The sequence below is a fragment of the Musa acuminata genome, chromosome BXJ1-7 (genome assembly GCF_036884655.1).
Source record: "Musa acuminata AAA Group cultivar baxijiao chromosome BXJ1-7, Cavendish_Baxijiao_AAA, whole genome shotgun sequence".
Taxonomy (NCBI): Eukaryota; Viridiplantae; Streptophyta; class Magnoliopsida; order Zingiberales; family Musaceae; genus Musa; species Musa acuminata.
The window spans coordinates 2,036,553-2,060,792 of NC_088333.1; the positions used below are offsets into that span (position 1 = coordinate 2,036,553).

The window sequence follows — 24,240 nt, forward strand, 5'->3', positions numbered from 1 at the left end:
AGGAGGGCACCAAAAAAAGAAGGCTGGAAAGAGGAAGAGCATTAAAGAGTGGAGTCAGAGATGGCCAGAGCACTCTTTTATCCCTGTTCTATTATGACTTCTCTTTGTCAGAGAGAGAGAGAGAGAGAGGTGCACTGACCAAAGACTGAGAACAGAGATGCAAACAGACTGACGTTAATGCACGCAGGGACTGGAGAGAAAAAGTGAGGGAAGAAAAAGGTTTAAATGATTTCGTAATCTATTGCTTTATGATTGAGTCGTGACTCCCCATTTGACGCTTCCTCTTTTTCTGACACGAAGAAACTCATGATGGCCTTATGATGGGTAACGCCTGCTGTGTCTCTTTACTTGTTCCTTTCAGTCTCCTCTTCCTCTCCCACTCTTTCGTTCTTTCTTTCTCTCTTTCTTTTTTTTTTTTTCTCTTTTACTTCTGCTCATCTAATTCATTTTTTAGATACTACGTGAAGTACGATCTTTTTCCTTCCAGCCTTTTTCATGTCACTTGCACCAACATTTCACTTTTGTTCCTTAAAGAACAACATTTTGAAGATTGCAATCGGCCCCGGAGCGGTACACAGGGAATAAGAAGCAGAGCCACTTGCTTCTGTGACAAGAAACATCAAAAAAAGATTTAGAAAGCATTGTGATCTACCGATGATTCATATATGAACACCACACATGATTAAATCATTTTCATGGTTACTTCAATGGACATAACAGAGAATTATTTTCATTCGATTCCCATTTTGATTTCGAATATGGCGATGAACCAAACGTCACTATATCTCCTCTTCCTCGTAGCAATTCTATTCTCTGAAAGAGCACCTTCAAAGAAACCCAAGAAGGACCCCTAAGCCAGCAGGAAGCATGGCAGCGATCAGGGGAGAATGGTACCATTAAACACGGTTATTTTTGTGTTGAGGGTAGGGGTAAAAACAAAAGAGAGATTTCTCTCTCCAAAATTTCACCTTCTTCTTCTTCTTCTTCTTCTTCTTATCTAACTCACCTGAAACACAAGAAGCCAAAGAGAGTGTGCTGTGAGCAGGACAGTTCAGGTAGGTGTAAAACTATCTTTTGGCAGAACCTCATAATGCTGTCAAGGAACGGTGCTTACTATGTCAGTGTCTGTTTACAGATTGGAACAGTGTTAGATTAAGCACAATTTGAAGTCTAATCTTCATATTATATATACACTAAAGAATTCCTACTCCACTTTAAACCTTAACTATGTTCAATCATATTATCCTAAATATATAATGGGCATGCAGCTTCTGATGAGATTGTTTGATTTATTTGGCTACTGATCTAGTGAGTCCACCACACAGTTTTACCTTTCAAACCTCATGCAAAAGTATCTTTTTATGTCTGTGAACTGGGAAAAGATATTACTATGAAGGAAAGAAACAATCGACCTAAGAAGGTCATCTCAATCGCAATTATAAGAAGGGACATGGAGTGATGGGGACTTCACACATGGAGAAGGCAAAAGGCAACATGCATTCTTCCTTTATAAGAATGTTTGGAACTATTGAGCCACCGGTGACAACTCCCATATGTTCTTTGCGTATGGCTTTATGCATGAAAGAATCATTACGCTACGGACCACAAGCTGCGTTTGAATTCCTTTGTGACATCGATGTCATTGCAAGCATCGAGTTCACATAGTTTTAGACCAACGACGTCGATCACACTGATCAACTAGAGTTCACATAACACCAACTCGAAACACTGGTGTTATATGCAGAAGTATATGTGATTCATGCCGACGACGATCACAAAATCGAGCCTTTTGACAGCGTTGTAGTGTCCAATCATATTAGAGGACATATAGATCCATCTCCACCATGCATGTTGTTCGTCACCCACCTACACTGTTCACAGGATGTGGACATCACACTAACCTGCAGGATAAGGTTAGGTACAGAAGGGGCTGCATGTTTCTGATGAACCTAAAACGCCTTGGAATCATACAAGTCCAAGTGGTTTGATTCACATATGCATTATAATACAATGCAAAAAATAATCACAAGCTGGGGAATTCAATCAAGAGCAAAGAAGATTAAATGGACTGAAAGCCTGCTCGTCATGCGGAAATCCAGTGACTTAGCCACACATCAAGCGAAGTATAGCGTGACAGTCAAGAAAAGTTCGATGTGCAGCATCTTTTGGCAACGTACTAAAGAGACGGCTCCTCGTGATGGCTTTCTAACAGGAAACAATGGAGTCGTCTACTTCAAGAGACATGGGGAAGAACAGTGTTCATCTTTTGAGTTAGGACAGGACACTTTTCTCTCTTCTCTCTCCCCCCCTCTCTTTGTTCTTTGAGAGAGAAGAAAAAAAAAAGCCAAATAAAGCCCCATGCTGCATTCAAAGGCTTTGAAATGTACAAGACAAAGAGGAAATCAAACGACTAAAACAAGGAGATTAAGCGCAAAAAGAATGAGTTGTGCTTGCATTTCTATCAAATGCAGTAAGATGCATGTCATGTTATGTGCAATGACAACTTCTTACAAAAGTTCTTCCACTACATGATGTATATATCGAGCAACACCATATATTCTTACGGTTGACAAGGAATTTAAAGAATGCAACTGAAGGCGACTCGTTCCGTAGAAAGATCTTTCTCAAACGATCGATCCTTGGTATAAACTTTTCGGTGATTATGAAAGCTAGTATGAGGGAGTGTCCCAAAGGACGCTGTTGATAGGAATCATTCTACCAACCACTGATAGAAACTGAGCTTACCAAGTGGCTGATATGTGTTGCATCTTTTCTTGTTGTGTCTACCTTCCGAGCAAGAGTTTGCAGTGCACTCTACCGAGCAAATTAGCAATGAGGATTACCAGTGAACCCTTCAAACTTGATGATCAAGGCCCTTTCTTTAAGTCTTTGTGCAGTATCAACTCCTTTGCCCTTTTTCTGCACCAATTAAGGACCTCTGATGTATTCATGAAGCTGTTAGTGAAAGCAACAAATAATATGAAAGTGAAACTTTTGTTCATCCATATTGCAATTACCTGCATGAAAGCAGATCAAAGAGATTAGGGCCTTTCTACATTTTCATTTATAGCAATTTTTTATTATAAAGATGATAAGCCTTCCAAAAGCCCATCAGCTTATATCCCACCCAAAGTCTAGAGAGGGCCTCTTAGACCATCACATCACCAAGTGAATCAAGGGTTCCAATTTCTTGTAAACTTGTCACATGATGTTTGCTATCAGTCAACAAATTCAACAAACACCTTATACATATCACAGTTTGTGATTCAGCAGAAAGATTAGTCTTCACACACACACACACACACACACACACAAAAGTAAAGCAAGCATAGCATCACCAAAAGTGAATCAATCCCTTGAACTGCTAGGAAAAATGCTATCAGAAGCATTCTGATCTAATTCAAAATTTTCATATAAAAAGTTGCATCCATATGAACTTCTTCCATTTCTTTTAGGATTTTGATGTTGTGATATATTGAAGAACTTTATGTCATCAAAAGACCCCAATGGAACCTTCCATGGTGGGCTTTATTGAAGGCATTTAATATTTGGTGTTTGCATGAGCAACTTGGAAGCAATGGGAAGATCAAAGTATACTGTTGATCATATGAGTGTTCTCTTAGGGCACAACATGACCCAATAGCTTCACATAGTGAAAATAAGAAGAATGTGAAATTGTTATACATACAAATTTAATTTACAAACTATATCCACTAAATTATTAAAGCTGCCCCTGCAAATTTTGCGCCTTAAAAAGAAAAAAATAAATAAATTCTAAGATCAAGTATCATGCAAGCACTTGATGAAGCATCTATATTTGCATTTCAATTCTCTTTTTTCTTATGGAACATTAGTAGCCAGTCTTATTCTTTTAATTCAATGACTTGATTGATTGACTCTATTACATGCAAAGGTTTTCTTTATCAAATTTGCTTTTCACTTAAACTTGGATATCAGATTTCTCCACTCTATTCTTGAGTCAACTACCATCTTATTTTAGGCTAAGGTTCTTGATTCCATGCTAGTAATGTAGATTATGTATGTCTCACTCTCATAATTTATGCCCTCTTTGTTCTCCTCCTAAAGTAATCAAGACCTTAAGAGACTAATTCTGACCTTTATATAGTTGGTACTATGTTAAGGTAAAAATAATATTGCAATTACTATAATTTTCCAAGGAATTATTTAGGAAAATATCTTTAAAAATCTAAAAACTTACCACCTTACCCTCATTGTAATCCCATCAGTGTGAACACCTATATAACATGAATAATGAATGAATGAAATGCTAAAAATTAATATTTAATTTTTTATAAATATCTCATGTATCCCTAAGTTGAGAAATATCTTGGTCTTGATAAGTTTGTCTCTATGATTTGTCATAAATTGAATGATTTGATGATAATATACTGGATCCATTTTTTAAATATTAAAGTTGAAAACTTTATCCATATTTTTAAATAAAAATTAATTTAGTTTGAAAATTAAAATTATTTATAATTTTCAAGATTAAACTATTTATGAATCTATTGGAGCCAAACCCGTTCGAGATCGATTTGGATTCGGTTTTACCGTTCAAACACCCCTGACATCCCCATGTTGTCGGTCTCATTATTAGCTTCCATTTCCAACGGCCGAATGGGGAGACCCCCTCGCATTCACTCCGTCTTCTTAGACGGCTCCCCTCCCTGCTTCTGATCCCCACTGTGACTCCCCTTCCCCTCGCTCCAACCCTCCCTCCCTCTTCCCATGGCGTCTTCTCTCCTTTCTCTCACGCCTAAACCCAGTATCGCTCCCCGAACCATAAGCAGCCCTCGCCGTCTCTTCACATCCTACGCCGCGGCCCTTCATTCTCCTCCATCTCTGGGTAAGAGGAGCTCCCTCTGTTTTTCGGGTTATTTCTTCGTTTGGCTTTCGGTTTCTTGTCCGTTTGATCTTGGGGTGCATGGATTAGGACTCGGGCGTGTCGGCCTGGCTCTCGGGAGTAGCCGGACGATGGTTGCAAGGAGCTCCGCGGTTGCTGTTGCGAATGCGAGAGATAGCAGGCCCATCGTTGTCATCGATAACTATGACAGCTTTACCTACAACCTCTGCCAGGTACTCTAACTTGGATGAGAAAGAAGGGGGAAATAGTGTTTGTTATCTTCACTTTATTTACTTGTTAAATCTGTTTTTTTTTTTTTTTGTGTGTGATTAGTTAGGTCAAATTTGTTAATTTTAACTTGGCTTTCTATTTTAGTCATCAGCAATTGTTCATCTACTTATGCAGAACATAGCACGTGAATTGTCAACTGTGAACCAAAATGTATTGTAGGCTATGTTATCTTTTTGTGGATATATATTTGTTGAAATTTTCTTTTAAATTTTCATTACATCAAATGTCGTACATAATGCTCACACGTGGACTCAAACTTGAGACCTATTACTTGTGCAACAATGCACTAACTAACCTGAATGTCTCAATAGAGACATTTGTTGGAAAATCATCCTCGCATTTGCTTTCGATGCTCTATGTTATCTTTTTGTGGATATTTATTCTTTGGAAAATTGTTCGTCTCATTTGTTTTAGATCCTCCCTGTAGGAAATTTTCTTTACACCTAATGGGTGTGTTTCTCTTGACTTGTGCCCATAACAAGAAGTGATAATTGAACAGCATAGTTTATGTGCTTGGAATATTTTTTTAACACAGGTTACTTTACTATTTCCTAGCTTGGATCCAATGTATATGCATTTACTTACTAAATGAAAGCTCATTGTACATGTAATCCTGGGAAAACCATTTGGATACTTCTAATATTTGAACACTGAAAATAGGCTTCATTTTCACATATTTGAACACTCAGAGTAGGCTGAATGCTGGATGATTTATCTTAATGGCAAAAGTCCATCAAAGCAAGAACAAAATCAAAGACTTGGTCACAAGGACTTTTGTGCAAACAATTCATTTATGTGAAATTGGAAGCACCACTTTATTGTGCAAGGCTAAACCAACAAAGGATTAACAAGCCTAAAAATGTGCATGTTTGATATTTCTGTTGTGCATCATATATTGTTTGATTCAATATACTAGTGTACTGGTTGCACTAACATTATCTTACATTTTGATACATGAGATGGATTAGGAACTGTTCTTATTTCAGTGGTGCAAGATTTGCAGCATTCTCCCTGATCGGATTCAGTAAAGTTTGTGGAGTTGCAACGAAATTAAGTTGTCCAACTGCCCTTCTATTTTTGTTATCTGAGTCCCAAGACATTTTTCTTCAAGGATTTTTTGTCAAGCTTTGTTTGTTTTAAGCACTGTTTGATCTCTTTAAGAGTTATTGCTGTTAGCCCTGCAAGGATATCTTCAAGCTCTTGGTAGAGGGTGAACTCTAAGGTCTTCTTCTCCAATAATATTTCTATCAACGGAAGAAAGTTTGGCCATAATTTCATCGAGATCATCCTTGCTTGGGTACTAACTTAATAGAGTGTTGCCTCTAATGTGCATTTCCCTGATTGGCTGATTCTAGGTGGAGAATAAAAAAGTAAGAATCAGAAGACTAATAACAAAAGTAATGCACTTTATTGCATAATAGAAAAGTAAAAAAATCCAACATTGAGTCTATAAAGCTTACAACCATCTCTATATATAAGGCTATTGGTGCCCAAGACTTCTATTTTTGTTTGAAATTTATACTGGCCTATAATATCCTCATTAAATACATCAAACATGTGCTGAATATATTGAATAAATTCACCAAAATTTGGACAGGATCATTCTTGCTGTTGTTTCCTACATTAAGATTGGTTAAGCCCCACTTAGCCTCAGATAGATGCTACCTCATTTCCTGGGGTTCCAGGAACCTTTTAGTATCTCTCCTACCCAGAACAAGGGTTCCAGGAACCCAATAAGGCTGGTTGAATCCTGTCCAGGTTAAAATAGGTGACCCTGCTTCTGCTGCCTTTTTTTCTTCACCTATCTTGGATGGGAAGGCCTTCCCTAACTTGGCAGGCTTCAGTACCCCTCTATCCTGGATGACTGCTGATGTTGTTTTCCCATCATATGTAGGTCTCTATGCTGAAGCTGGAAGTCAAACTTGATCTCAGTTTAGGACTAAGGCACACTTGTTTTTGACATGATATTGTGCATCCAAATCAGTTAACTTGCTATACTCAGTCATACTGTTGCAATGATTGACCACTGGAGCAGTTTTCATGAAGGTCCACAGGCCCCTGATTTGGGCTCATCATGGCCGTATTCTAATGGTCGTGCTTTTAATTGGATCTGTGTTAGATAGTAGATATGGATTCAGTTATCCTGCAATGATGTAGCACTTGATTTGGGTATCTTGTGTTGTCTAGGGTGTAATGCTCTGTTAACCTAAGATAATGATTAATTTATTGTTAAACGAGTGTAGACCATGGATTAGAGGAATCCAGTTGAGTTACAAATAGTGATTATAAAATTATTAAGTTAATGTTACCCAGTGAACATGGATAAAAATAACCTCCATGGAGGGTGAACCAAGATAACCCAGACAGTTAATTGGGCTTGCAGCTAAACAAACAAGAAAGAACTATCGGAATACACCAACTCAGTTATCGTTGTCCCAAAAATGTTCATGGAGAATTGATATTAAACTCGTAATTGTTTGTAAAAGTTCTGCTTTAGTACTGTATAAAGATTGCTTGGTTAGAGTTCTGATCTTTGAATGAACCTGTTTTCACGGGAACGATTCGTTGATAATGATAAATGATAATGCTGATGATAATTGTGTTCATGATGATTCATTGACATGGTAGGATATGAGAAAACAGGGACAAATTTGAAACTAGCTAACTATCAAAATATTATAGTTATGCAATATTTTTATGGCCAAGTGAAAGCACTCTGAAATCCTACCTCTTCTGTCCTGAAGTATCTTGGAGAGCTAGGAGTCCATTTTGAGGTGTATCGTAATGACGAGCTAACTGTGGAGGACATAAAAAGGCATGTGAATCCATTTTATCTTATTTTCCATTGTTCAAATAGGCTGTCTAAACTAAAAATAGTTATGATCATAAAGTCTCCTTTCACTCATAAAGTATACTATGCTTTTTCAGAATAAATCCAAGAGGAATACTCATATCCCCAGGGCCTGGTAAGCAGCTTTTGTAAAATGTGGTTTTATAGTCATGAGGCTGCAGCTATAATGCAAATCATTCTTTCATGTATAGGTGCACCTCAAGACTCGGGCATATCGTTGCAGACTGTACTCGAACTGGGTCCTTCTATGCCATTATTTGGAGTTTGTATGGGCTTGCAGTGCATAGGAGAGGCATTTGGAGGTTTGAATGAATAAAGTGCATGAATTCCATACTACATTATTAATATGCAAGAATTGTTATTAATTCCCCATTTATCTGCAGGAAAGATAGTGCGTGCTCCTTCTGGAGTAATGCATGGGAAAAGCTCTCTTGTATACTATGATGAGACATTAGAAGATTCCTTATTTCATGGTTTGCCCAAGTAAGCCATTTGTTTTTTTATTATGATTTATCGATCTTTAATAGGATTTTACACTACTTTTATTCAGGTTCAGAAAGCTGATATTTCATACCATCCTTTTTTATTTTTTAATTTGAAAGATCATTGCATAGAAACTAGTTTAGATGCCTTATGAATATACATGTTCATTTTTTAAAGTTTATTTTAGGTTTTGGAATCATTGAATTGTTTTCCTGTGAGATGAAAGGCGATCAGAAAGGAAATTGATATTCAGGACCTTTACTACATTTAGTTTGAAGAATTTTGTAGAGATAGTTTAACATGAAGAGATCAAACAAGGACACAATATCCTGATCAGTTTGGTATTTGATCTAAAATGAAGAGGTGGCAAAATTTGTGAAGCTTTGCCAAATAAGGGTACTTGAATCACCAAGGTTGTTCCACATGTTGTGCCAATTTAACATGGATGCTAAAACCAACACACACAGATATATATTGGTGGAAGAAGTTTATTTCATTATTATCATTAAACGTTGTTTTAAACCTTTTGAAAGTTCAACATGGAAAGTGGTGGGTGACGCAATATTCAAATTAAAACAACATGCCAACATATTCTGCTTTACTTTCCAGATATCTAAGCTTGTATCTCTGAAAAAAGGCAGGGACACATATCTTAAACAGTTAGAGATTGTAAATATGTTTGGTTTTTTTCTGCTTAGATGTCTTCATATTGAAAATGCTATTTGGCTGGCAAACATTTAGGGATGGAAAAGTCAGACAACTTAAGCTTGTTTTTTGGTGATGGCTATATATGCAAGAAAATCTAGAAAACTGAGCAGATTTTAGTGTGAAAATAAACAAATAATTAAATTGTTTTAGAGGACCAGAGCATCTGGTTTGTTACCATTTAAAGGATTATTTGTTTTCCTTATTAGAAGTAGTTGTTTAAACTTGTTCAAAGCAAAGTCTAAAAATGAACATGTTGTCATTGCTGTTAGCTTTGAGAGAACAGATAGATGAAGGAAAAGGGAAAAAAAGGGAAATCCAAAAATTTTAAAAAGAATGGGTAAAGGAGAAAAGCTTGAGACTTGCACATGCTTGATAACTATGAGTGTCTCTCAACATGGTAAACTCTAGGCCAACCCTTAATCGTCATTAATTTAACAGTTTATATGTATCGTTTTAGTCATGCTTGTATTACATGAAATTCCTACTTTTTATTACTTGGTACTGAACTTTACGTCTAAATATGCATATTAAATGTACTCTGACTTATCCAGCATGTGCTTCATGCAACAATGATCCTAATTATGCTACTCATTTTTCCTCCTGCATAATTATCTTAAACTCATACTCTTTATGTAGTTGATACTTTTATATTTGTCATGCAGCCCTTTTACTGCCTGTAGATATCACAGTCTTGTGATTGAGAATGATAGTTTCCCTAGTGATGCCCTTGAGATTATGGCATGGACAGAGGATGGATTAGTAATGGCTGCACGTCATAAGAAGCATAAACATATTCAGGTGCTACAGTAACTTATATTATACTTGTAGTTTTATTTTATTTTATTTTTTGTTTTCATAGGCAAATGATCTCTGCTGTGCTTTCTAATCCATTTTCACTTCATTCATATATATATATATATATATATATATATATATGCCGGGAAATTTTTAGATTAACTTATTGCCTGAACAATTAATATTTGGTCTTAGATAAGCTGCCTTGAAATTATTAATCAAGTAGTATCACTGTTAGTACAAACAATTTTAATATCAATAAGCATATACAAGTTATGGAAGGATAATTGAATGTCACTACAATAAATAGTTAACAATAAACTTAGGGATGCTTATTGCTTTTAAGATTTAATATCTTATAAGAATCATAAAAGCACCCCAGTACTTGAATGTCACTACGATAAATAGTTAACAATAAACCTTTTCCAGGCTGCACTTCAAATATGATTTTATGAATGTATGTTATATTTAGCATCAAACTACATAAAATGACATGGTAAAATATCTTATGTTATTCTCTGGTGTATTATCTTAATTATAAAATCTTATTATATTAACTACATGTTGTTGTTGTTGTGTTATAGTACTAGTAACTACTTATGAGCTAGCGCTTCGCTACAACATGAATAATCTTTTTAAATGTTGTTTTTCCAGCTTTACTGCTTATGCAAAATTGCCTCTACTGACTAGGCAATCATTGTGAGCTGATATCTGTTGGTTTATGCATGCAACTGTCTTTCCACAGAATTAATGATGTTTAATAGAGATGATATTTCTTTTCTTTGGCCACTTATTGTTTAACATCATTTCAAATAGTCGTTCGTCCTACAATGATATCTTTTTCATGAAAAGCGATTTTTTTCTCTTGTGCCTTGGATAGTAGTAATTTTTGTTTATTTATCTTATTGTTGTACTCTTTTTACGTCGTAGGGTGTTCAGTTCCACCCTGAAAGCATAATGACACCTGAAGGCAAAACTATGGTTAGCAATTTTATCAAGTTGATGGACAAATGGAGCCAGCAAAACTAGAGTTGATTCTGCACAAGGAAAACTTCAGGTTGAGTAATGATATCTTTTTGTCAATATGGTAAAAAAAACATGAAGATGGTCATTCATTTCTGCATTCCTTGTCGGCCCATCATTTACATGTTACTTGATCCATTTAAACCTGTTCCCCATGATATAATCCAAGTTCTAGATTTATGTTATAATAGTATGACATCAAAGTTCCTTTGTGGCGAATTATGTTCTCAAAAAAAATCTGGCACTAATATTCTTCCCAGGACATTATGCCTTATCATCTCATAATCTGCATGACATGGTTAGAACATGATATCAAACAAATTAAATGCTTTTGGACCACATACCAAAGAATCGCAATTTATTTTGATGTTGAGAATCATTAAAAAACTTTCTCCTCGTATATTTTTTCTTTCCACCCAATCAGTTCTTCCATGCAATTATTGACATTTCAGGTACCATGGTCAGATGGATATGAAGCTGGTTCACAACGGCATATCAACACATGGTACGACAATATCAAATAAAATTTTATTTGAAGCTCATGATATAGATTTTGTCTTGTTTTTTAACTGCTGAGTGGAACCATTCCACCTTTCACCTCCCGACAAATGTATTGTGATAGTGTGAATCCCATGAATATTATAAAACAAATTCTGAAACTATGAATCTGATCATTGGTAGGTAAGAATTTCAAATGTCTTATGCTGCTCATTAAGACTTCTATTGGATTCATAACAAATGTGTCAAAACAATCTTGATAATTTAGCTTAATTAATTCGATTAGGTTTTGATTATGTATGAAATGGGTAAAAAAATAGTGAAAGGCCTCCAGTAATGGAAACGAAACCATGTATGATTATGTAGTAGGGATGGTACAGTTGACCAATAGAAAATTAAATCTTGTTGTTAGTTGCATGTCCTATGAGTGGTTCTCTTCTATTAGTTCTCTCAGCTAATCAAAGATTTGACCAAGATTTGTTGGGAAGGCATGCTTTTGGTGAACTAACCTGCAAAACAGAACACCTTAATCAAGATACCATTAAACATATCTTTTCATGAAAACAATAAACTGTCCATGGGATTTGAGAGGGGATTAGCTTGTAGTACATGTTAAGAAAATATTAGTTACATCAACAACAAATTCAAAAAATATATAAATTGTATTTATTAGACTTCATTTGTAACTCAATAATTTAAGTCTTAGGGTTATATTTTGTATTTTATCTAACATGTATTTATTAGACTTTAGAGGGCAATTTATTTTGTATTTTATCTAATAATTTGATCCGTATTAGTATATGTTATTTTAAACAACTATTATTATTATTTTTAATCAAATGAGGTTTTACAAAGATTGATAGTTCAAAATTTCAATCAATAAATTTTGACACCTAAATATTAGTGTGATGTTAGTATATCACATCTAATTATTGAAAGTTAGGGATTTGAGATCTCATCCAATGATTTAAAACAAAAAAAAAAAAAAACTTAGGGTTCTAGTTTGGATTAGCTTCTAATCTATCACCTCCTGTATTCACATTAATTCATGATTTAAAAATTTTAATTCTCTAGTATCTTGATGGGTATGTTTGATTAGGAAACATTAATTTGTCGATGATGTAGCAGATTTATTAATCAAAATATTGAAGATTTAAAATCTTATTCTCATAAATTTACCTCTAAAATATTGATTTAGCGATCCACTTACCAAACATTTTAATATATATACTTTATTTATGAACCCTAAATTGGGTATGTGAAAGGAACAACAGCAGGAGAAAGATTTGGGGAGGAATCGTGGGACGCAGCATTATTCTAAGCAATTCTATCACCCTACGTGTTCTTGGTAATGAATTTAAAATGTGTGGCAACATCTCGTCAATATAATTCAATTAGTTGTCAACATTATCTCCGGATGTAACGTCAACGGGAAAAGCTAAAGCGGAAATATCAAAGCAAGATGTGGTAGTACATGACACCAACTAACAGTCAGAACTTTCTCTAAGAAAAAGCCCCAAGCTGTGCTTCAGAAACCCATGATAATTAACTCCCATGCCATGACATAAGAATAAGTCCACCAAAGAGTCTTTTAAAAACAAAATATTCATCAACTTATCCTCAATGACAAACGTTTCTTACATCCATATTTATTTCAGATTTATAAGTATTCCAGAATTTGATTATTTGATCTTATATTCATTGAAAGTTAACTGAAATCTCTTTTTCGACCTTATATTTGTTCGACTCAAGAGAAGAACCTTACAAAATTATGTCGAAAGTAATCTCGACAAATATTCTTTGGTTAGAAACGTATTTGGGAAATGTGCTTAGGAGCGCACGCAGGGGAGAGTTTTTTTATAATAGATTCTCTGAACCATTAATCCCATGATCGACATTGATTATGTGATACTAAAGTGTTAGACTATCCGGTATTGAAGTATCGATCACATGATGTTATAATGCTAAAATATGATCCAGGTGTCAACGTGTCGATCATATGACATTGATATATTAGTCATGCGATATTAAAGTGTCGATCATATAAGACTAAATTATTAGTCACGTATCAATAAGTCATGGTTATATTTAGTTAACCTTATTTTCAAATTTGAATAGGGAAAGATTAATAATTATATTATTATTATTATTAAAAAATATATCTCACGCGCAAATACAGATCGAATAATTTTGATCTCCTAAGTCTAAAAAAGTAATTTTACTGTTGCCATGAGACCTTTCCTTTTATTTATTACTGTTTCTATTATTACATATGCTCATCATGGATCAAGTTTTTTTAGTACCCAAATCTATTCGATTCAAAGTCCCTTCAAACAAGATACAAATGAAATTGATAAGAAAATGGGTATTCAAACAAAAATAGTGGATGCTTTCCTGCTTAACATCCTATTTCTTATTTGAAAAATATTCTCGAGACAATAATTTTTTTTGACAAGAAAATTTCTGAAACCATATCTAACATTTTTATTTGAGATGTATATTTCAAGTTTTATTAATAGAATTTTTTTTTCAAAAACTTAAATATATATTTTGATATTAGTACTACTGCTGGTGAATAACAGTCCTGTTAGCTGTAAATTTATTTTCATTAAATATGTATTTTTCAGAACTAATTTTGAAAATATTAAAAAAAAAATATATATATATATATATATAAAATAAGTGCCACCAATCTCCCAGTCTACCATATTAAATGTTAAAACCCATCTGCCTTCCAAACCTACCATTCAATACTTCACATCACTCCCACCAATCTCTGCCAACTCAACTCACAAATATATATATAAACACTTTAATTTTTTTTACATATATATATATATATCCTTATAGTATTAATTTGGAGCATTTGCCTCTTATTAAGTTATAGTATAACCTATAGGACCCTTTTAATTAGTAAAGGACTAACATTATAATTCTTAAATTACTATTAATCATGATAAATAATAATTAATTTAAATTTAAAAATATAAAATATATAAAATGCTATTAATGTTCTTAGAGTGAAGCCATTATAGTCTAACATTATGGATATATGCTTAGCTTAAATAAGGGATGAAACAAAAAAAAAAAGGGCAGACTTCATAGGGATACAAATGCAATTTTGACTAATAAATAACTTGAGACTGCAGTTTTAGATGCTTAACCCCTTTCATTCCCATCATAAACGAAAGCTGGCCAGCGAAAGGGCTACAGTGTGTCAAACAGAGCCATCGAGAAGAGAGAGAGAGAGAGAGAGAGAGAGAGAGAGAGAGAGAGAGAGAGAGAGAGGGATGGAGGGAGAAGAGGGTTCGACCGCTTCGGCCCTCCTCCGGCCAGCCTGGCCGCATGCGCAGCCGCCCCGACCGAGCCGGCTCGCAGTCCTCCTCGGCCGCGCCGCCGGCCGCAGGGGCCCCTCGATGCTCGTCCGGGAGACGGCGGCTCTCCAGCTGGAGGAGCGCCGCGCCGATTGGGCCTACTCGCGGCCCGTGGTGGCGCTCGACATCGGCTGGAACCTGGCCTTCGCGGCCGTGTCCGTTGCCGTGCTTGGGGCCACCACCCGGGAGCGGCCCAACACCCCTCTCCGCGTTTGGGTCGCAGGGTACGCTCTGCAGTGCGTGGTCCACGTGCTGCTGGTCTGGGCGGAGTACCGGCGGCGGCGGCGGCGGAGCCGCAACGGGAGGCAGGATGTTGACGACGGTGGACAGGGCGTCAGGGAGAGGGTGCCATCGGACACCGATGCCGTGGACAGCGAGGAGGACGGGGAGGAAGGCGGGACTGGAAGCGCACAGAGGGGGTATGTCATGATGATTATTCGAGTTAAATTTCGTTGGATTTCACGTAAAGATTGCAGCTTTTGCGTCGAAACTATAGTGACAGATTTAGGATTCTTAGACCGTGTTTTGGATTTTTGGTCGTCCCCCCCAATCTGCATACGATTTGGGAATCGGAGTTAAATTTTGAGTTTACTTATTTATCCACTTCACAAACAAAAGCAACGTTGAAACTTGAGATGCTTTGAGAAAAGGAATACAGAATAAAGGGAAAGGGGAAGGTGATGCTTTGTGGGATAGTTGATGTTGCTCAACTCATCATCTTGACCATCCAAAGTATGTGAGGGCCTCTCCGCCTACTATTACATTTTTGTCAACGATATCATTTAATTTTGGTTGCTGAAAACAACTAAGTATTTTTAGTTTACGACAACCTGCTCTGTGATTGATTACTTCATCCCAAAAGGGAAGGTGCTAAATCAAATCGCCATCATATATATAGTTACCTGGACGATGAATCAATTTGAAAAACATTGAGTTAGCTTATCTTTATTGACTTATAAGAGTCTGATGAGTGTATTACTATCAACTTCAGCTTATCTTTATTGAGTCCAATCTTACGTTAGAACAAGTTCAAACATTACCTTAAATTGTTGTGCTGTTTACTATTTTTCTGTGAATGCCTACATGGGGAAAATTTGATGTGCATTTTCAGGGTAATATGATCTATAATTCTTTTATTGATATGAAATATCTGAAGACACTAAATAGTAGTGGGTAGACTAGGTAAAGTACATTGTACACCATGAATCCTGGAATGAACATTAACTTTTTAGTTAAATTAATTGAGAAATACCAACTAGCTTACTTCTTCAGTGCACTCTTTAACATCATTTCTAAAAAAAACACAATTGAGATGATATATATAATAAGGTTCGTCGTACTGTACCGGCATTTCGACCTGGGCTCGGTACGGTATGGTATCAATGTACTGGGCAGTACATCAGGGCGTACCGAACGGTACACCCTGGTGTACCGAACAATTTTATATTTTTCATATTGTAGCAGTGTTATAGTATAATACTGCAGCACTGTAGCGGTACCGGGCGGTCCGCGTACCGGTAACCTGTTGGACCGGTACATACCGCCTAGTACGGGCGGTACGCTTCGGTATGACAGGCCTTGATATATAATATAACTAGTAACTGGATCGTCTTTTACAATTACATCTTATAGAATGATGCAAAGTTGCAAACCAAGTATAATTCTGTGGTGAAGGAAAAAGCTCATTATCTCACATAAAGTAAGTAGTTTTATATTTGTATGTCTCTTGTCATTGCTTTCCTAAATTCAATATTGTGTTGATAAATGATGGTTTGGATTGTTGCAACTAACATTTCCTTGAACTGATAACATGTATATTATGTATTATTAATTACTTGTTGCATTAACTAACAGTAGTTACCAGGTACACAACCCAACGTGTCCGATGAGTTAGAATATATATATATATATATATATATATATATATAACCAGAAGGTGGTTGTGTGTCATGCAAAATATAAGGTTTTGTTTGGCCATGAGACAAATGATAGAGAAATAATTTCAATTGAAAATTTCTTTTCATGAAACCAAATACAAATTGTTTAGCAAAAGGAAAGCAAATATGTTGCTTTTGAAATTCATGGAAAAGTGGAAAGCTAGGCCCTTTTCTTAATAATATGTTGAATAGTAGTAGAAGAAAAGGATTTGAAGAATTTTTCTTTTTATTTTGATAAAAATAATTAAAACAAAAGGAAAACTTTCCTATAAGTCCAAAGATAGATTTCTTTTTTTGGTTTTATTATGCAGAAAATATAAGGAAAAGATATTTTCAAGGAAAGATGTTTTTAATGACATTCAACTTTTAAAGTGGAAGGGGAAAAGGGAACAAGAAAAAAAACTTAATGACTGTCATTTGCTGGCAGCTGCCTGCCTTCTGTTGTGATAAATGCAGTGAGAGAGAGAGAGAGAAAGGAATTGCAGGGCTCAGATAGAGTTACATATTTATTGTTTAATAAACAAATAATTATTCTTTTTTAGGCTTTCTATGTACTGACTATAAAAACTTTCCTGATTTCGCTCATCCCAAAATTCATCCTTTTTTTCGCCCCTAGGAGGGAGAAAATTTAGCCAAAGGGTTTGGACCCCACCAGATTAAACTCCTAGAAAAAATAAATATGAATGCATTTGGTAAGTTGTGATGGTAAGATAACAAAACTTGTACTTAGACTTGAACTAAAACTTAGACTGGTTTAAGAAAGACAAATTGGGTTCCAGTTTCAGCTTATCATAATTTGTTACAATTAATTATATTTGGTCTAAATTCAGGTTGTTCCAACCGTATATTAACCATACCTTATTCATTTACGTTTGATTAGTTTTTGTTCTATTTCAAATTTATACCGTCTCAATAGGAATGATTCTGAGTCTACATGTGCATGGATATGTGGAAGTTGCAAGTATGGAACTTTATTTCATGGGCAGCGTGGCAGCCGATAAATACCTTGCTAAGAAGAGGTTGGCATGTGTTTGGCTCATGACACTACAATCCTTGATAGGATGGTACCATCATAGTGTGTGTTTAAATGTGTGCACTTCTATACTTTTATCGGCAATCATACATATTGTATGTCAGACTACAATAAGGAGCAGCACATAAGCATATTTTCCAAAAAGTAACTTGTACTACTTTGTGAAGATTTTGGCTTTGTTGTAACTAAAATGTGGATTCTGCAGTGGTTTTTTTTTCCTCTTAATTAGATCCAATATTTTCTTTTTTGAAATTTGCTAGATTGATCTTATGGATAATCTATATATTTTTCCTGTTTTACATGTTGTATTCATCCATAGGCAACTAAATTTTCTTGATAACCTGCAGTATGTAGCATATATGTGCTGTTGAAAGTATGCTTTCATCCAATTGTTTTAATTATTAGCTATGATTGGTGGCCAGCATTGCAAAACGATGTGAATCTCTTAATACCATGGTATCTTTCCTGTGGTGGATTATTGGCTTTTATTGGGTTGTCTCTGGTGGTGAAACTCTTTTACAGAATGCCCCTAGGCTATACTGGTAAGCCCCTAAACAAAGTGTTATTATGACTACAATTTTATTTGTTTTATTTAGCATTAATTTAGCATGTTAGTTTTAACTATCAGCTAGTGTTCTTTTATAAAAGCTACTACCTGGTGTTTAAAAGAAATTCAGCTGCCAAAAATATGTTGCCTAATTGAGTGTCCTTAAACCTGTCCAAGATGCACAAATATTTCCCATATTTTACTGACTTCTTTTTCTTTGCTTAACTTGGAAATGTTATATAATCTGTTCAAAATTTAGGAAGTCGGAACCCCAAAAAAAAAGATTTTATTTATCAAGGCTGTTGCACAATCCTACTATACAAAAGGCATAACCCTTATGTCTCTAGTTCTGTTCTTAATGACCTGTTATTATTTTTTAAGATGTTATTTAATCTGACCACTCTATAGCATGTCTTATTCTCAAAGACAGTACACATATGTCCATTGATAATTCTTTTTCTTCATGATGCACAGGTTAACTGTGGTTTTCCTTACATTTGATGTATTCTTTGCCATCTTTTGTGTCGCTTTGGCCTGTGTTATTGGGATTGCACTCTGCTGCTGCTTGCCTTGTATTATTGCGATTTTGTATGCTCTGGCAGGCCAGGTTAGAGCAGAAAGTCATTCTTGATAAGAAAAATAAGAATTTTATAAGAATTAACTGACCATAAAATTAGATAATTACTTTCATTGGTCTATTGATGGATATATAGGAAGGTGCCTCAGATGCAGATATCAGCATCCTTCCAAGATACAGATATGTTGAGTCATGTGAAAATGAGCAAAAGACACCTGAGGAGGGAGTGATGATTCCTATTCTAAATAATGGTGGAATTTCAACAAGTGAGCGTGTTCTTCTGCGGGAGGATGCGGTATTATTCTTTGTTGTCTGTATATCTCATTTTTATGATTTTCATCTTCAGGGCAGAATTCGCTTTCTTAAATCTTTCTTATTGTTGTTGCTACCTTGTTTTATAATGTTATACAAGGGCTTGACTGGAAGCAAGGCTTCAATCTCTCTTCTATATTTGACATTATATTTATCATAAATAAAACATTATTCAGCAATCATCACTGTTTGACAACTTAAAAATCTTTGTTTCCTTGCATTAACTTTTACATGGTATACTTATTGACTCAGACATCATATAGACAATGCAGTTTAGAAGGAAATGAACCTATAAAGGGTGTTATCTGCTACCGATGTATTGATGACCTCAGCATGAAGATTTCAAACAGTGAAACCATAAATTAAGTCAGCACCGTGTTGTACAAATTATTTGTCCATTAACCAGCACAAATTGAAGACTCGTGAGTACAGTAATGAAATGCTTATGCGAAGTTTAAAATAAAATGGAAGACAAAATGATCCTTCTTCTCATTTTATTGTGGGAATTGATCTCCTTTTGGGTGGCTGGAAACCAGATTTAAAGCGCTTGGCAGTCTTTCTTCAATAAATTTTCAGACATATATTTTTTCATCTGATAGTGAACAATTTTTCTGCTTTTGATCAACAAGTACAACTAATCTTTCTAGTCACTTTGCATTGCAAGAATGTAAACACCTTACAAAATTTAGGTTTTGTTAATTTTATCAGTTGACAAGTAAGGCAAATAAAGTTAACAAACGGCAACTTCTTTTCTTGTCAGTTGAAACATATTTGACATGTTGCAGCTTAACTCTATATTGAGCTGAATGGAAGAATGCAATGCTTAACAAATCAGTCAATGTTATCTTATACAATCATAACCTGTTCTCTCTACTCAATTCCTTGGTATATTCTTTCCACCCCTTCCTTTTGTGTTGCTTCCTCATTTCTCAGTTCAGTACAAATTGGGTTTGATATATGAATGACTGCTTGCAAACTGCATTGCAACTTTTGTGGAAATAACATGAAATTTACATGCTGCATAATGTCTTTTCATAGTTCTAAGATACAAGTTCACAGTTTCGGTTCCCAGATCTGTGGCAGTCCATGGCCAGACTGAGACAGGTCTGGTCCGTTTCAGTGTACCATGGTAGAAGAAGATGGAAGAAGAAGAGGAGCAAGAAGAAGGAAGAAAAGAGGAGGAAGAGGAGGCAATGGAGGAGGAGCAGGAGGAGAGGAGGCATATCAGAAACCATGTTGTTGATGCATGGTGAGTGGTGGAGAGGCAGGTGGCGGCAGATGGCAACGTTCGAAGGAAGAGGGAGGAGTCGTGAGCCCTTATCACGACTTCTTTCTCTTTATACAGTTTTTTTTTAATTGACCAGACTGGACCACCCGATTTTTTTTTTTTTTTTTTTTTTTTGTTGGGTGGGGGGGAACCTTGTCTCGGTTGAGGCTTCGACCAGTAAATTTTGCATGGTACAAATCGAACCAGGCAAAATTGTCATAACTGCTATCATCTACTCTGCTCTGTCACACCTGCGGCGACAAGAGCAGCATCCTGCCAACATATACTCTGATCTGCCACACCAACGCTACAAGAGCAGCATCGGTTAATGATAAGAACAAAATATCAGTTCATTGGGATAGCATTTAAGTTGGTAATATCCTTACTGTCTGGAAGATGAACTTTCAGTTGTTGCAAGCGAGTCTTGTTCAAAGAGAAACTGAGATAAGTTGACCCAGATAAATTTAGTGACCAAAAAAATATTAATAGTGTAGTATCATCTTTGGAGTTCACATTTAGCAGAACATAGTCCGTCTGTTCCTTGGTTTGTCATCAGAGTATTTTAAGATGGAAACTGGGAAGGGGAAAAAAATCTACTAGAGAAGAGTGGCTAATTGTTAAACACTGACAATTGGAAATAGTTGAATCTATTTATGCATTTGCCAAATACTTTCACAGAATATTACATGCATGCAGGAAAAGTTGTAAATTCAGAGATTGATAGTGCTTAAAATAAACATATGGATTCACATTTGAGCCTAAATGCTTGTTTTCCATAGTTAACACATTCCCGAACCTGTTTTATTAAGTGTTTATAATTTATTCAGGAGCACATTCAAGATCCACTTGAACAAATTTTATAGCCCAGCATATATTGCATGTATTGCTCGATGTATGTACTAGTGAGCTGCTTTCTCAATTTTAGGCGACCATCAAACGTTAGCTGGTATCCCTTTGGACTGTCCATCTATTTTGAGGGCACAACTCGTTGCTGTAGAGCTTCCTGTAGTTTGTCAAATAGCCTTGGAGTGCAGACCTAGTCTCTTATGTCGAGACAGTAACTGCAAGTCTACCCTGGAAAACGAACTTCTTATTATAAGTGATCCTTGCATTTCCTCAATTTAGTTGCTGCATGAATGTTGTCTAATTTGAAACTATATTTATTTGGAAAGAAAACAAATTCATGTTACAGTTACAAGTTTGATACTATAATCACTTTTTGTTCCATGATGAGTTATTTCATGTGAGCATTAGCTTGGGTGGCTTGTTTATTGTTCAGGTGCCCAGGCAACTGTCTATGACAATAAAGAACCTACTGCCTTTGCAATCTACGTTCCTATTTCATACTAGGGTTTGCTAAACATTATTTGTTCAATATATGCAGCATATTTCCCTTCACTTGCAGTTGGCAATTTCCTATAGTGTTTGACATGTATGTGTAGGTGATTACACCATAAACCTGTCAACTTCCATGTTTGGAATTGATAATTGATACTTTGCATAGTTTGCTTGTTTAACTTTGGAGTGCCAAACACTATCAATTTGGTGTTTGACGGCTGTTTGTTATTTAGGCTGATTCATTAGATTCTTCAGACTTTTCTATGCTGATTCATTAGATTCTTTGTACTTTTCGAAGCTGATTGCTTCAAATTATAATTTGATCTGACCCTTCTATGTTCTAGGAGTGTTGTATTTGCCTCACATCATACGAAGATGGGGTGGAACTCCATGCACTGCCATGCAACCATCACTTCCATTCCTCATGCATAGTCAAATGGCTTCGGATCCATGCCAACTGCCCGCTCTGCAAGTACAACATTCTCAAGGGAAGTGATATAGTGTGAAGATCAATAATCCACATGAATCTCTTCTTTTTTCTTTCCATGTTGTATATAAGAATACAGAAAGTTAAGTAGTTGCAACCTTCCCACAATGCGCTGGTTGGAGCAGCTGTTCACTTGCTCTCGATAGGCTTCGCACACTCCCCACACTGTGAGCTAAAAAGTTTCTTGATGTGTTTTCTGGCATCAAATCTGGTGGAGCTGCTTTCATCTCGAACACCAAATCTCGTATAAATGTGTGGCTTGTTGTTCCTTTTTAAGAAATGTTGGTCTAACAGCTGATCTCATGTTTCTGTTGCTTGAGTTAAAAAAATCGGTATGTGCTTGCTAGCTATAGTTTAAAAGATTAAGCAGTTGTTATTACTGTCTGTAACTGTTGTCATATGAAGAGGAGGTTGAAGGTAGGGGAAGGAGGAAGGGCAGGTGGTAGGGGAGGAGGGGATTGGGAGAGGTAGTGAGAAAGGCAAGCAGCACTGGTTCTGGTGCTGACGAGGAGGAAGAGTAAAGAGTGGGCCAACTTTTGGGGAAAAATATATATTTGTATATATGTATATATATATATATGTATATATGTATATATATATATGTATATATATATATGTATATATATATATATATGTATATATATATATGTATGTATGTATATGTATATATATATGTATATAAATATGTATATGTATATATATATATAGATTAACTTATATTTAACATAATTATCACTAGCTAATTTAAATTTAAAATAATATAAAAAATAAAAGAATTTAATATAAACTTTAATTATAATTATTATTCAACATATCAAATTTATTTATGAAAAAATAAATACAGAAACATATATGAAATTGTTTAATATTTTATATCGGTATGTATGCTTAATCTAAATTGAAAGCGATAGGTAAAAAAGGATCACCTTCATCAGTAGGCTGAGATGGGCCTTCATCGAATAATCTAACAGCCTACGCGCGCACCACGTGCTGTCACTCACACATCACGTGCTGAATTAGCGATTTTTTGGATTGTAAAACCGTCATTTGACCCGTTTAATTCAACGTTTAGTCGCGATTCGTCGCCGTCTGCTGTCACTCACACATCACGTGCTGAGTTAGCGATTTTTTGGACGGTAAAACCGTCATTTGACCCGTTTAATTCAACCTTTAGTCGCGATTCGTCGCCGGGTTAGGAGGTCGCAACCTTCGTGGTGCCCACCATGGGGCCCAATCGAACAGCGATTCTCCTGCAGAACTGCTGTTCGTCGACGTTGGCAGACCCGCCACTGATCCCTCGACTCACCCTCGCTTCTGCCTTCTCCCTACCTCGCAATGCCTTCGTCCGTCAACGACAGCAACGTGCTGCTCACCGGCGACGTCCTGCTACCCCTGATCCCCTACTCACCCTCGCATCTGTCTTCTCCTTCCTCCGCCAACGACAGCAACGTCCTGCCACGGTGGTCTGCCATTGTCGACGAACAGGAAGAACACCTGGGAGAATCGCTGTTCGATTGGGCCCCACGGTGGGCACCACTGTGAGGAAGGTTGCGACTTCCTCAAGCCGGCGACGAACCCGGCAGGACCCGGACTAGGAGTCGCTGTTCGATTGGACTCCACAGTGGGCACCAGTCGGTTGCGACTTCCCCATGCCGGCGACGAACCCGGCAGGACCCGAACCAGGAAGCCGCTGTCACCCGCAGCGGAGGAGGAAAGTTGGCGAGCAGAAGCGCGTTATCCTGGTCCTGCGAGAGGGCCTTCTGGTTCATGAACTCCGTCCGCAGGTACTCCGAGTCGTCGTCGGGCTCCAGCTCGACCGCCACGGGTGAGACGAACCGCCGCAGCGTCGACGGGT

General features: G+C 36.3%; 2 protein-coding genes across 2 annotated transcripts; both read left to right on the plus strand.

Annotated features, from left to right (window-relative positions):
• Positions 1 to 4,634: 4,634 nt before the first annotated feature.
• Positions 4,635 to 11,677, plus strand: LOC135678161 (anthranilate synthase beta subunit 1, chloroplastic-like). Its single transcript, XM_065190638.1, has 9 exons — positions 4,635 to 4,867; positions 4,955 to 5,097; positions 7,900 to 7,970; positions 8,084 to 8,121; positions 8,198 to 8,308; positions 8,390 to 8,489; positions 9,860 to 9,995; positions 10,923 to 11,049; positions 11,468 to 11,677. Exons 1-8 carry the CDS (start codon positions 4,750 to 4,752, stop codon positions 11,019 to 11,021), a joined length of 816 nt encoding a protein of 271 aa, XP_065046710.1. The 5' UTR covers positions 4,635 to 4,749; the 3' UTR covers positions 11,022 to 11,049; positions 11,468 to 11,677.
• Positions 11,678 to 14,699: 3,022 nt separating this feature from the next.
• On the plus strand, positions 14,700 to 22,688 carry LOC135678160 (E3 ubiquitin protein ligase RIE1-like). The gene is made up of 5 exons (XM_065190637.1): positions 14,700 to 15,306; positions 18,280 to 18,399; positions 18,879 to 19,011; positions 19,118 to 19,276; positions 22,243 to 22,688. Exons 1-5 carry the CDS (start codon positions 14,804 to 14,806, stop codon positions 22,402 to 22,404), a joined length of 1,077 nt encoding a protein of 358 aa, XP_065046709.1. The 5' UTR covers positions 14,700 to 14,803; the 3' UTR covers positions 22,405 to 22,688.
• Positions 22,689 to 24,240: the final 1,552 nt, after the last annotated feature.

Bases quoted from the DNA above. Each gene is read 5' to 3' on its own strand.
- LOC135678161 (XM_065190638.1), top strand. From the start codon at position 4,750: ATGGCGTCTTCTCTCCTTTCTCTCACGCCTAAACCCAGTATCGCTCCC. The intron at 5,098-7,899 runs GTACTCTAACTT...TCTGTCCTGAAG, and splicing joins TTACCTACAACCTCTGCCAG to TATCTTGGAGAGCTAGGAGT. The intron at 8,309-8,389 runs GTTTGAATGAAT...ATTTATCTGCAG, and splicing joins CATAGGAGAGGCATTTGGAG to GAAAGATAGTGCGTGCTCCT.
- LOC135678160 (XM_065190637.1), top strand. From the start codon at position 14,804: ATGGAGGGAGAAGAGGGTTCGACCGCTTCGGCCCTCCTCCGGCCAGCC. The intron at 15,307-18,279 runs GTATGTCATGAT...ATTGGTGGCCAG, and splicing joins ACTGGAAGCGCACAGAGGGG to CATTGCAAAACGATGTGAAT. The intron at 19,277-22,242 runs GTATTATTCTTT...TCTATGTTCTAG, and splicing joins TTCTTCTGCGGGAGGATGCG to GAGTGTTGTATTTGCCTCAC.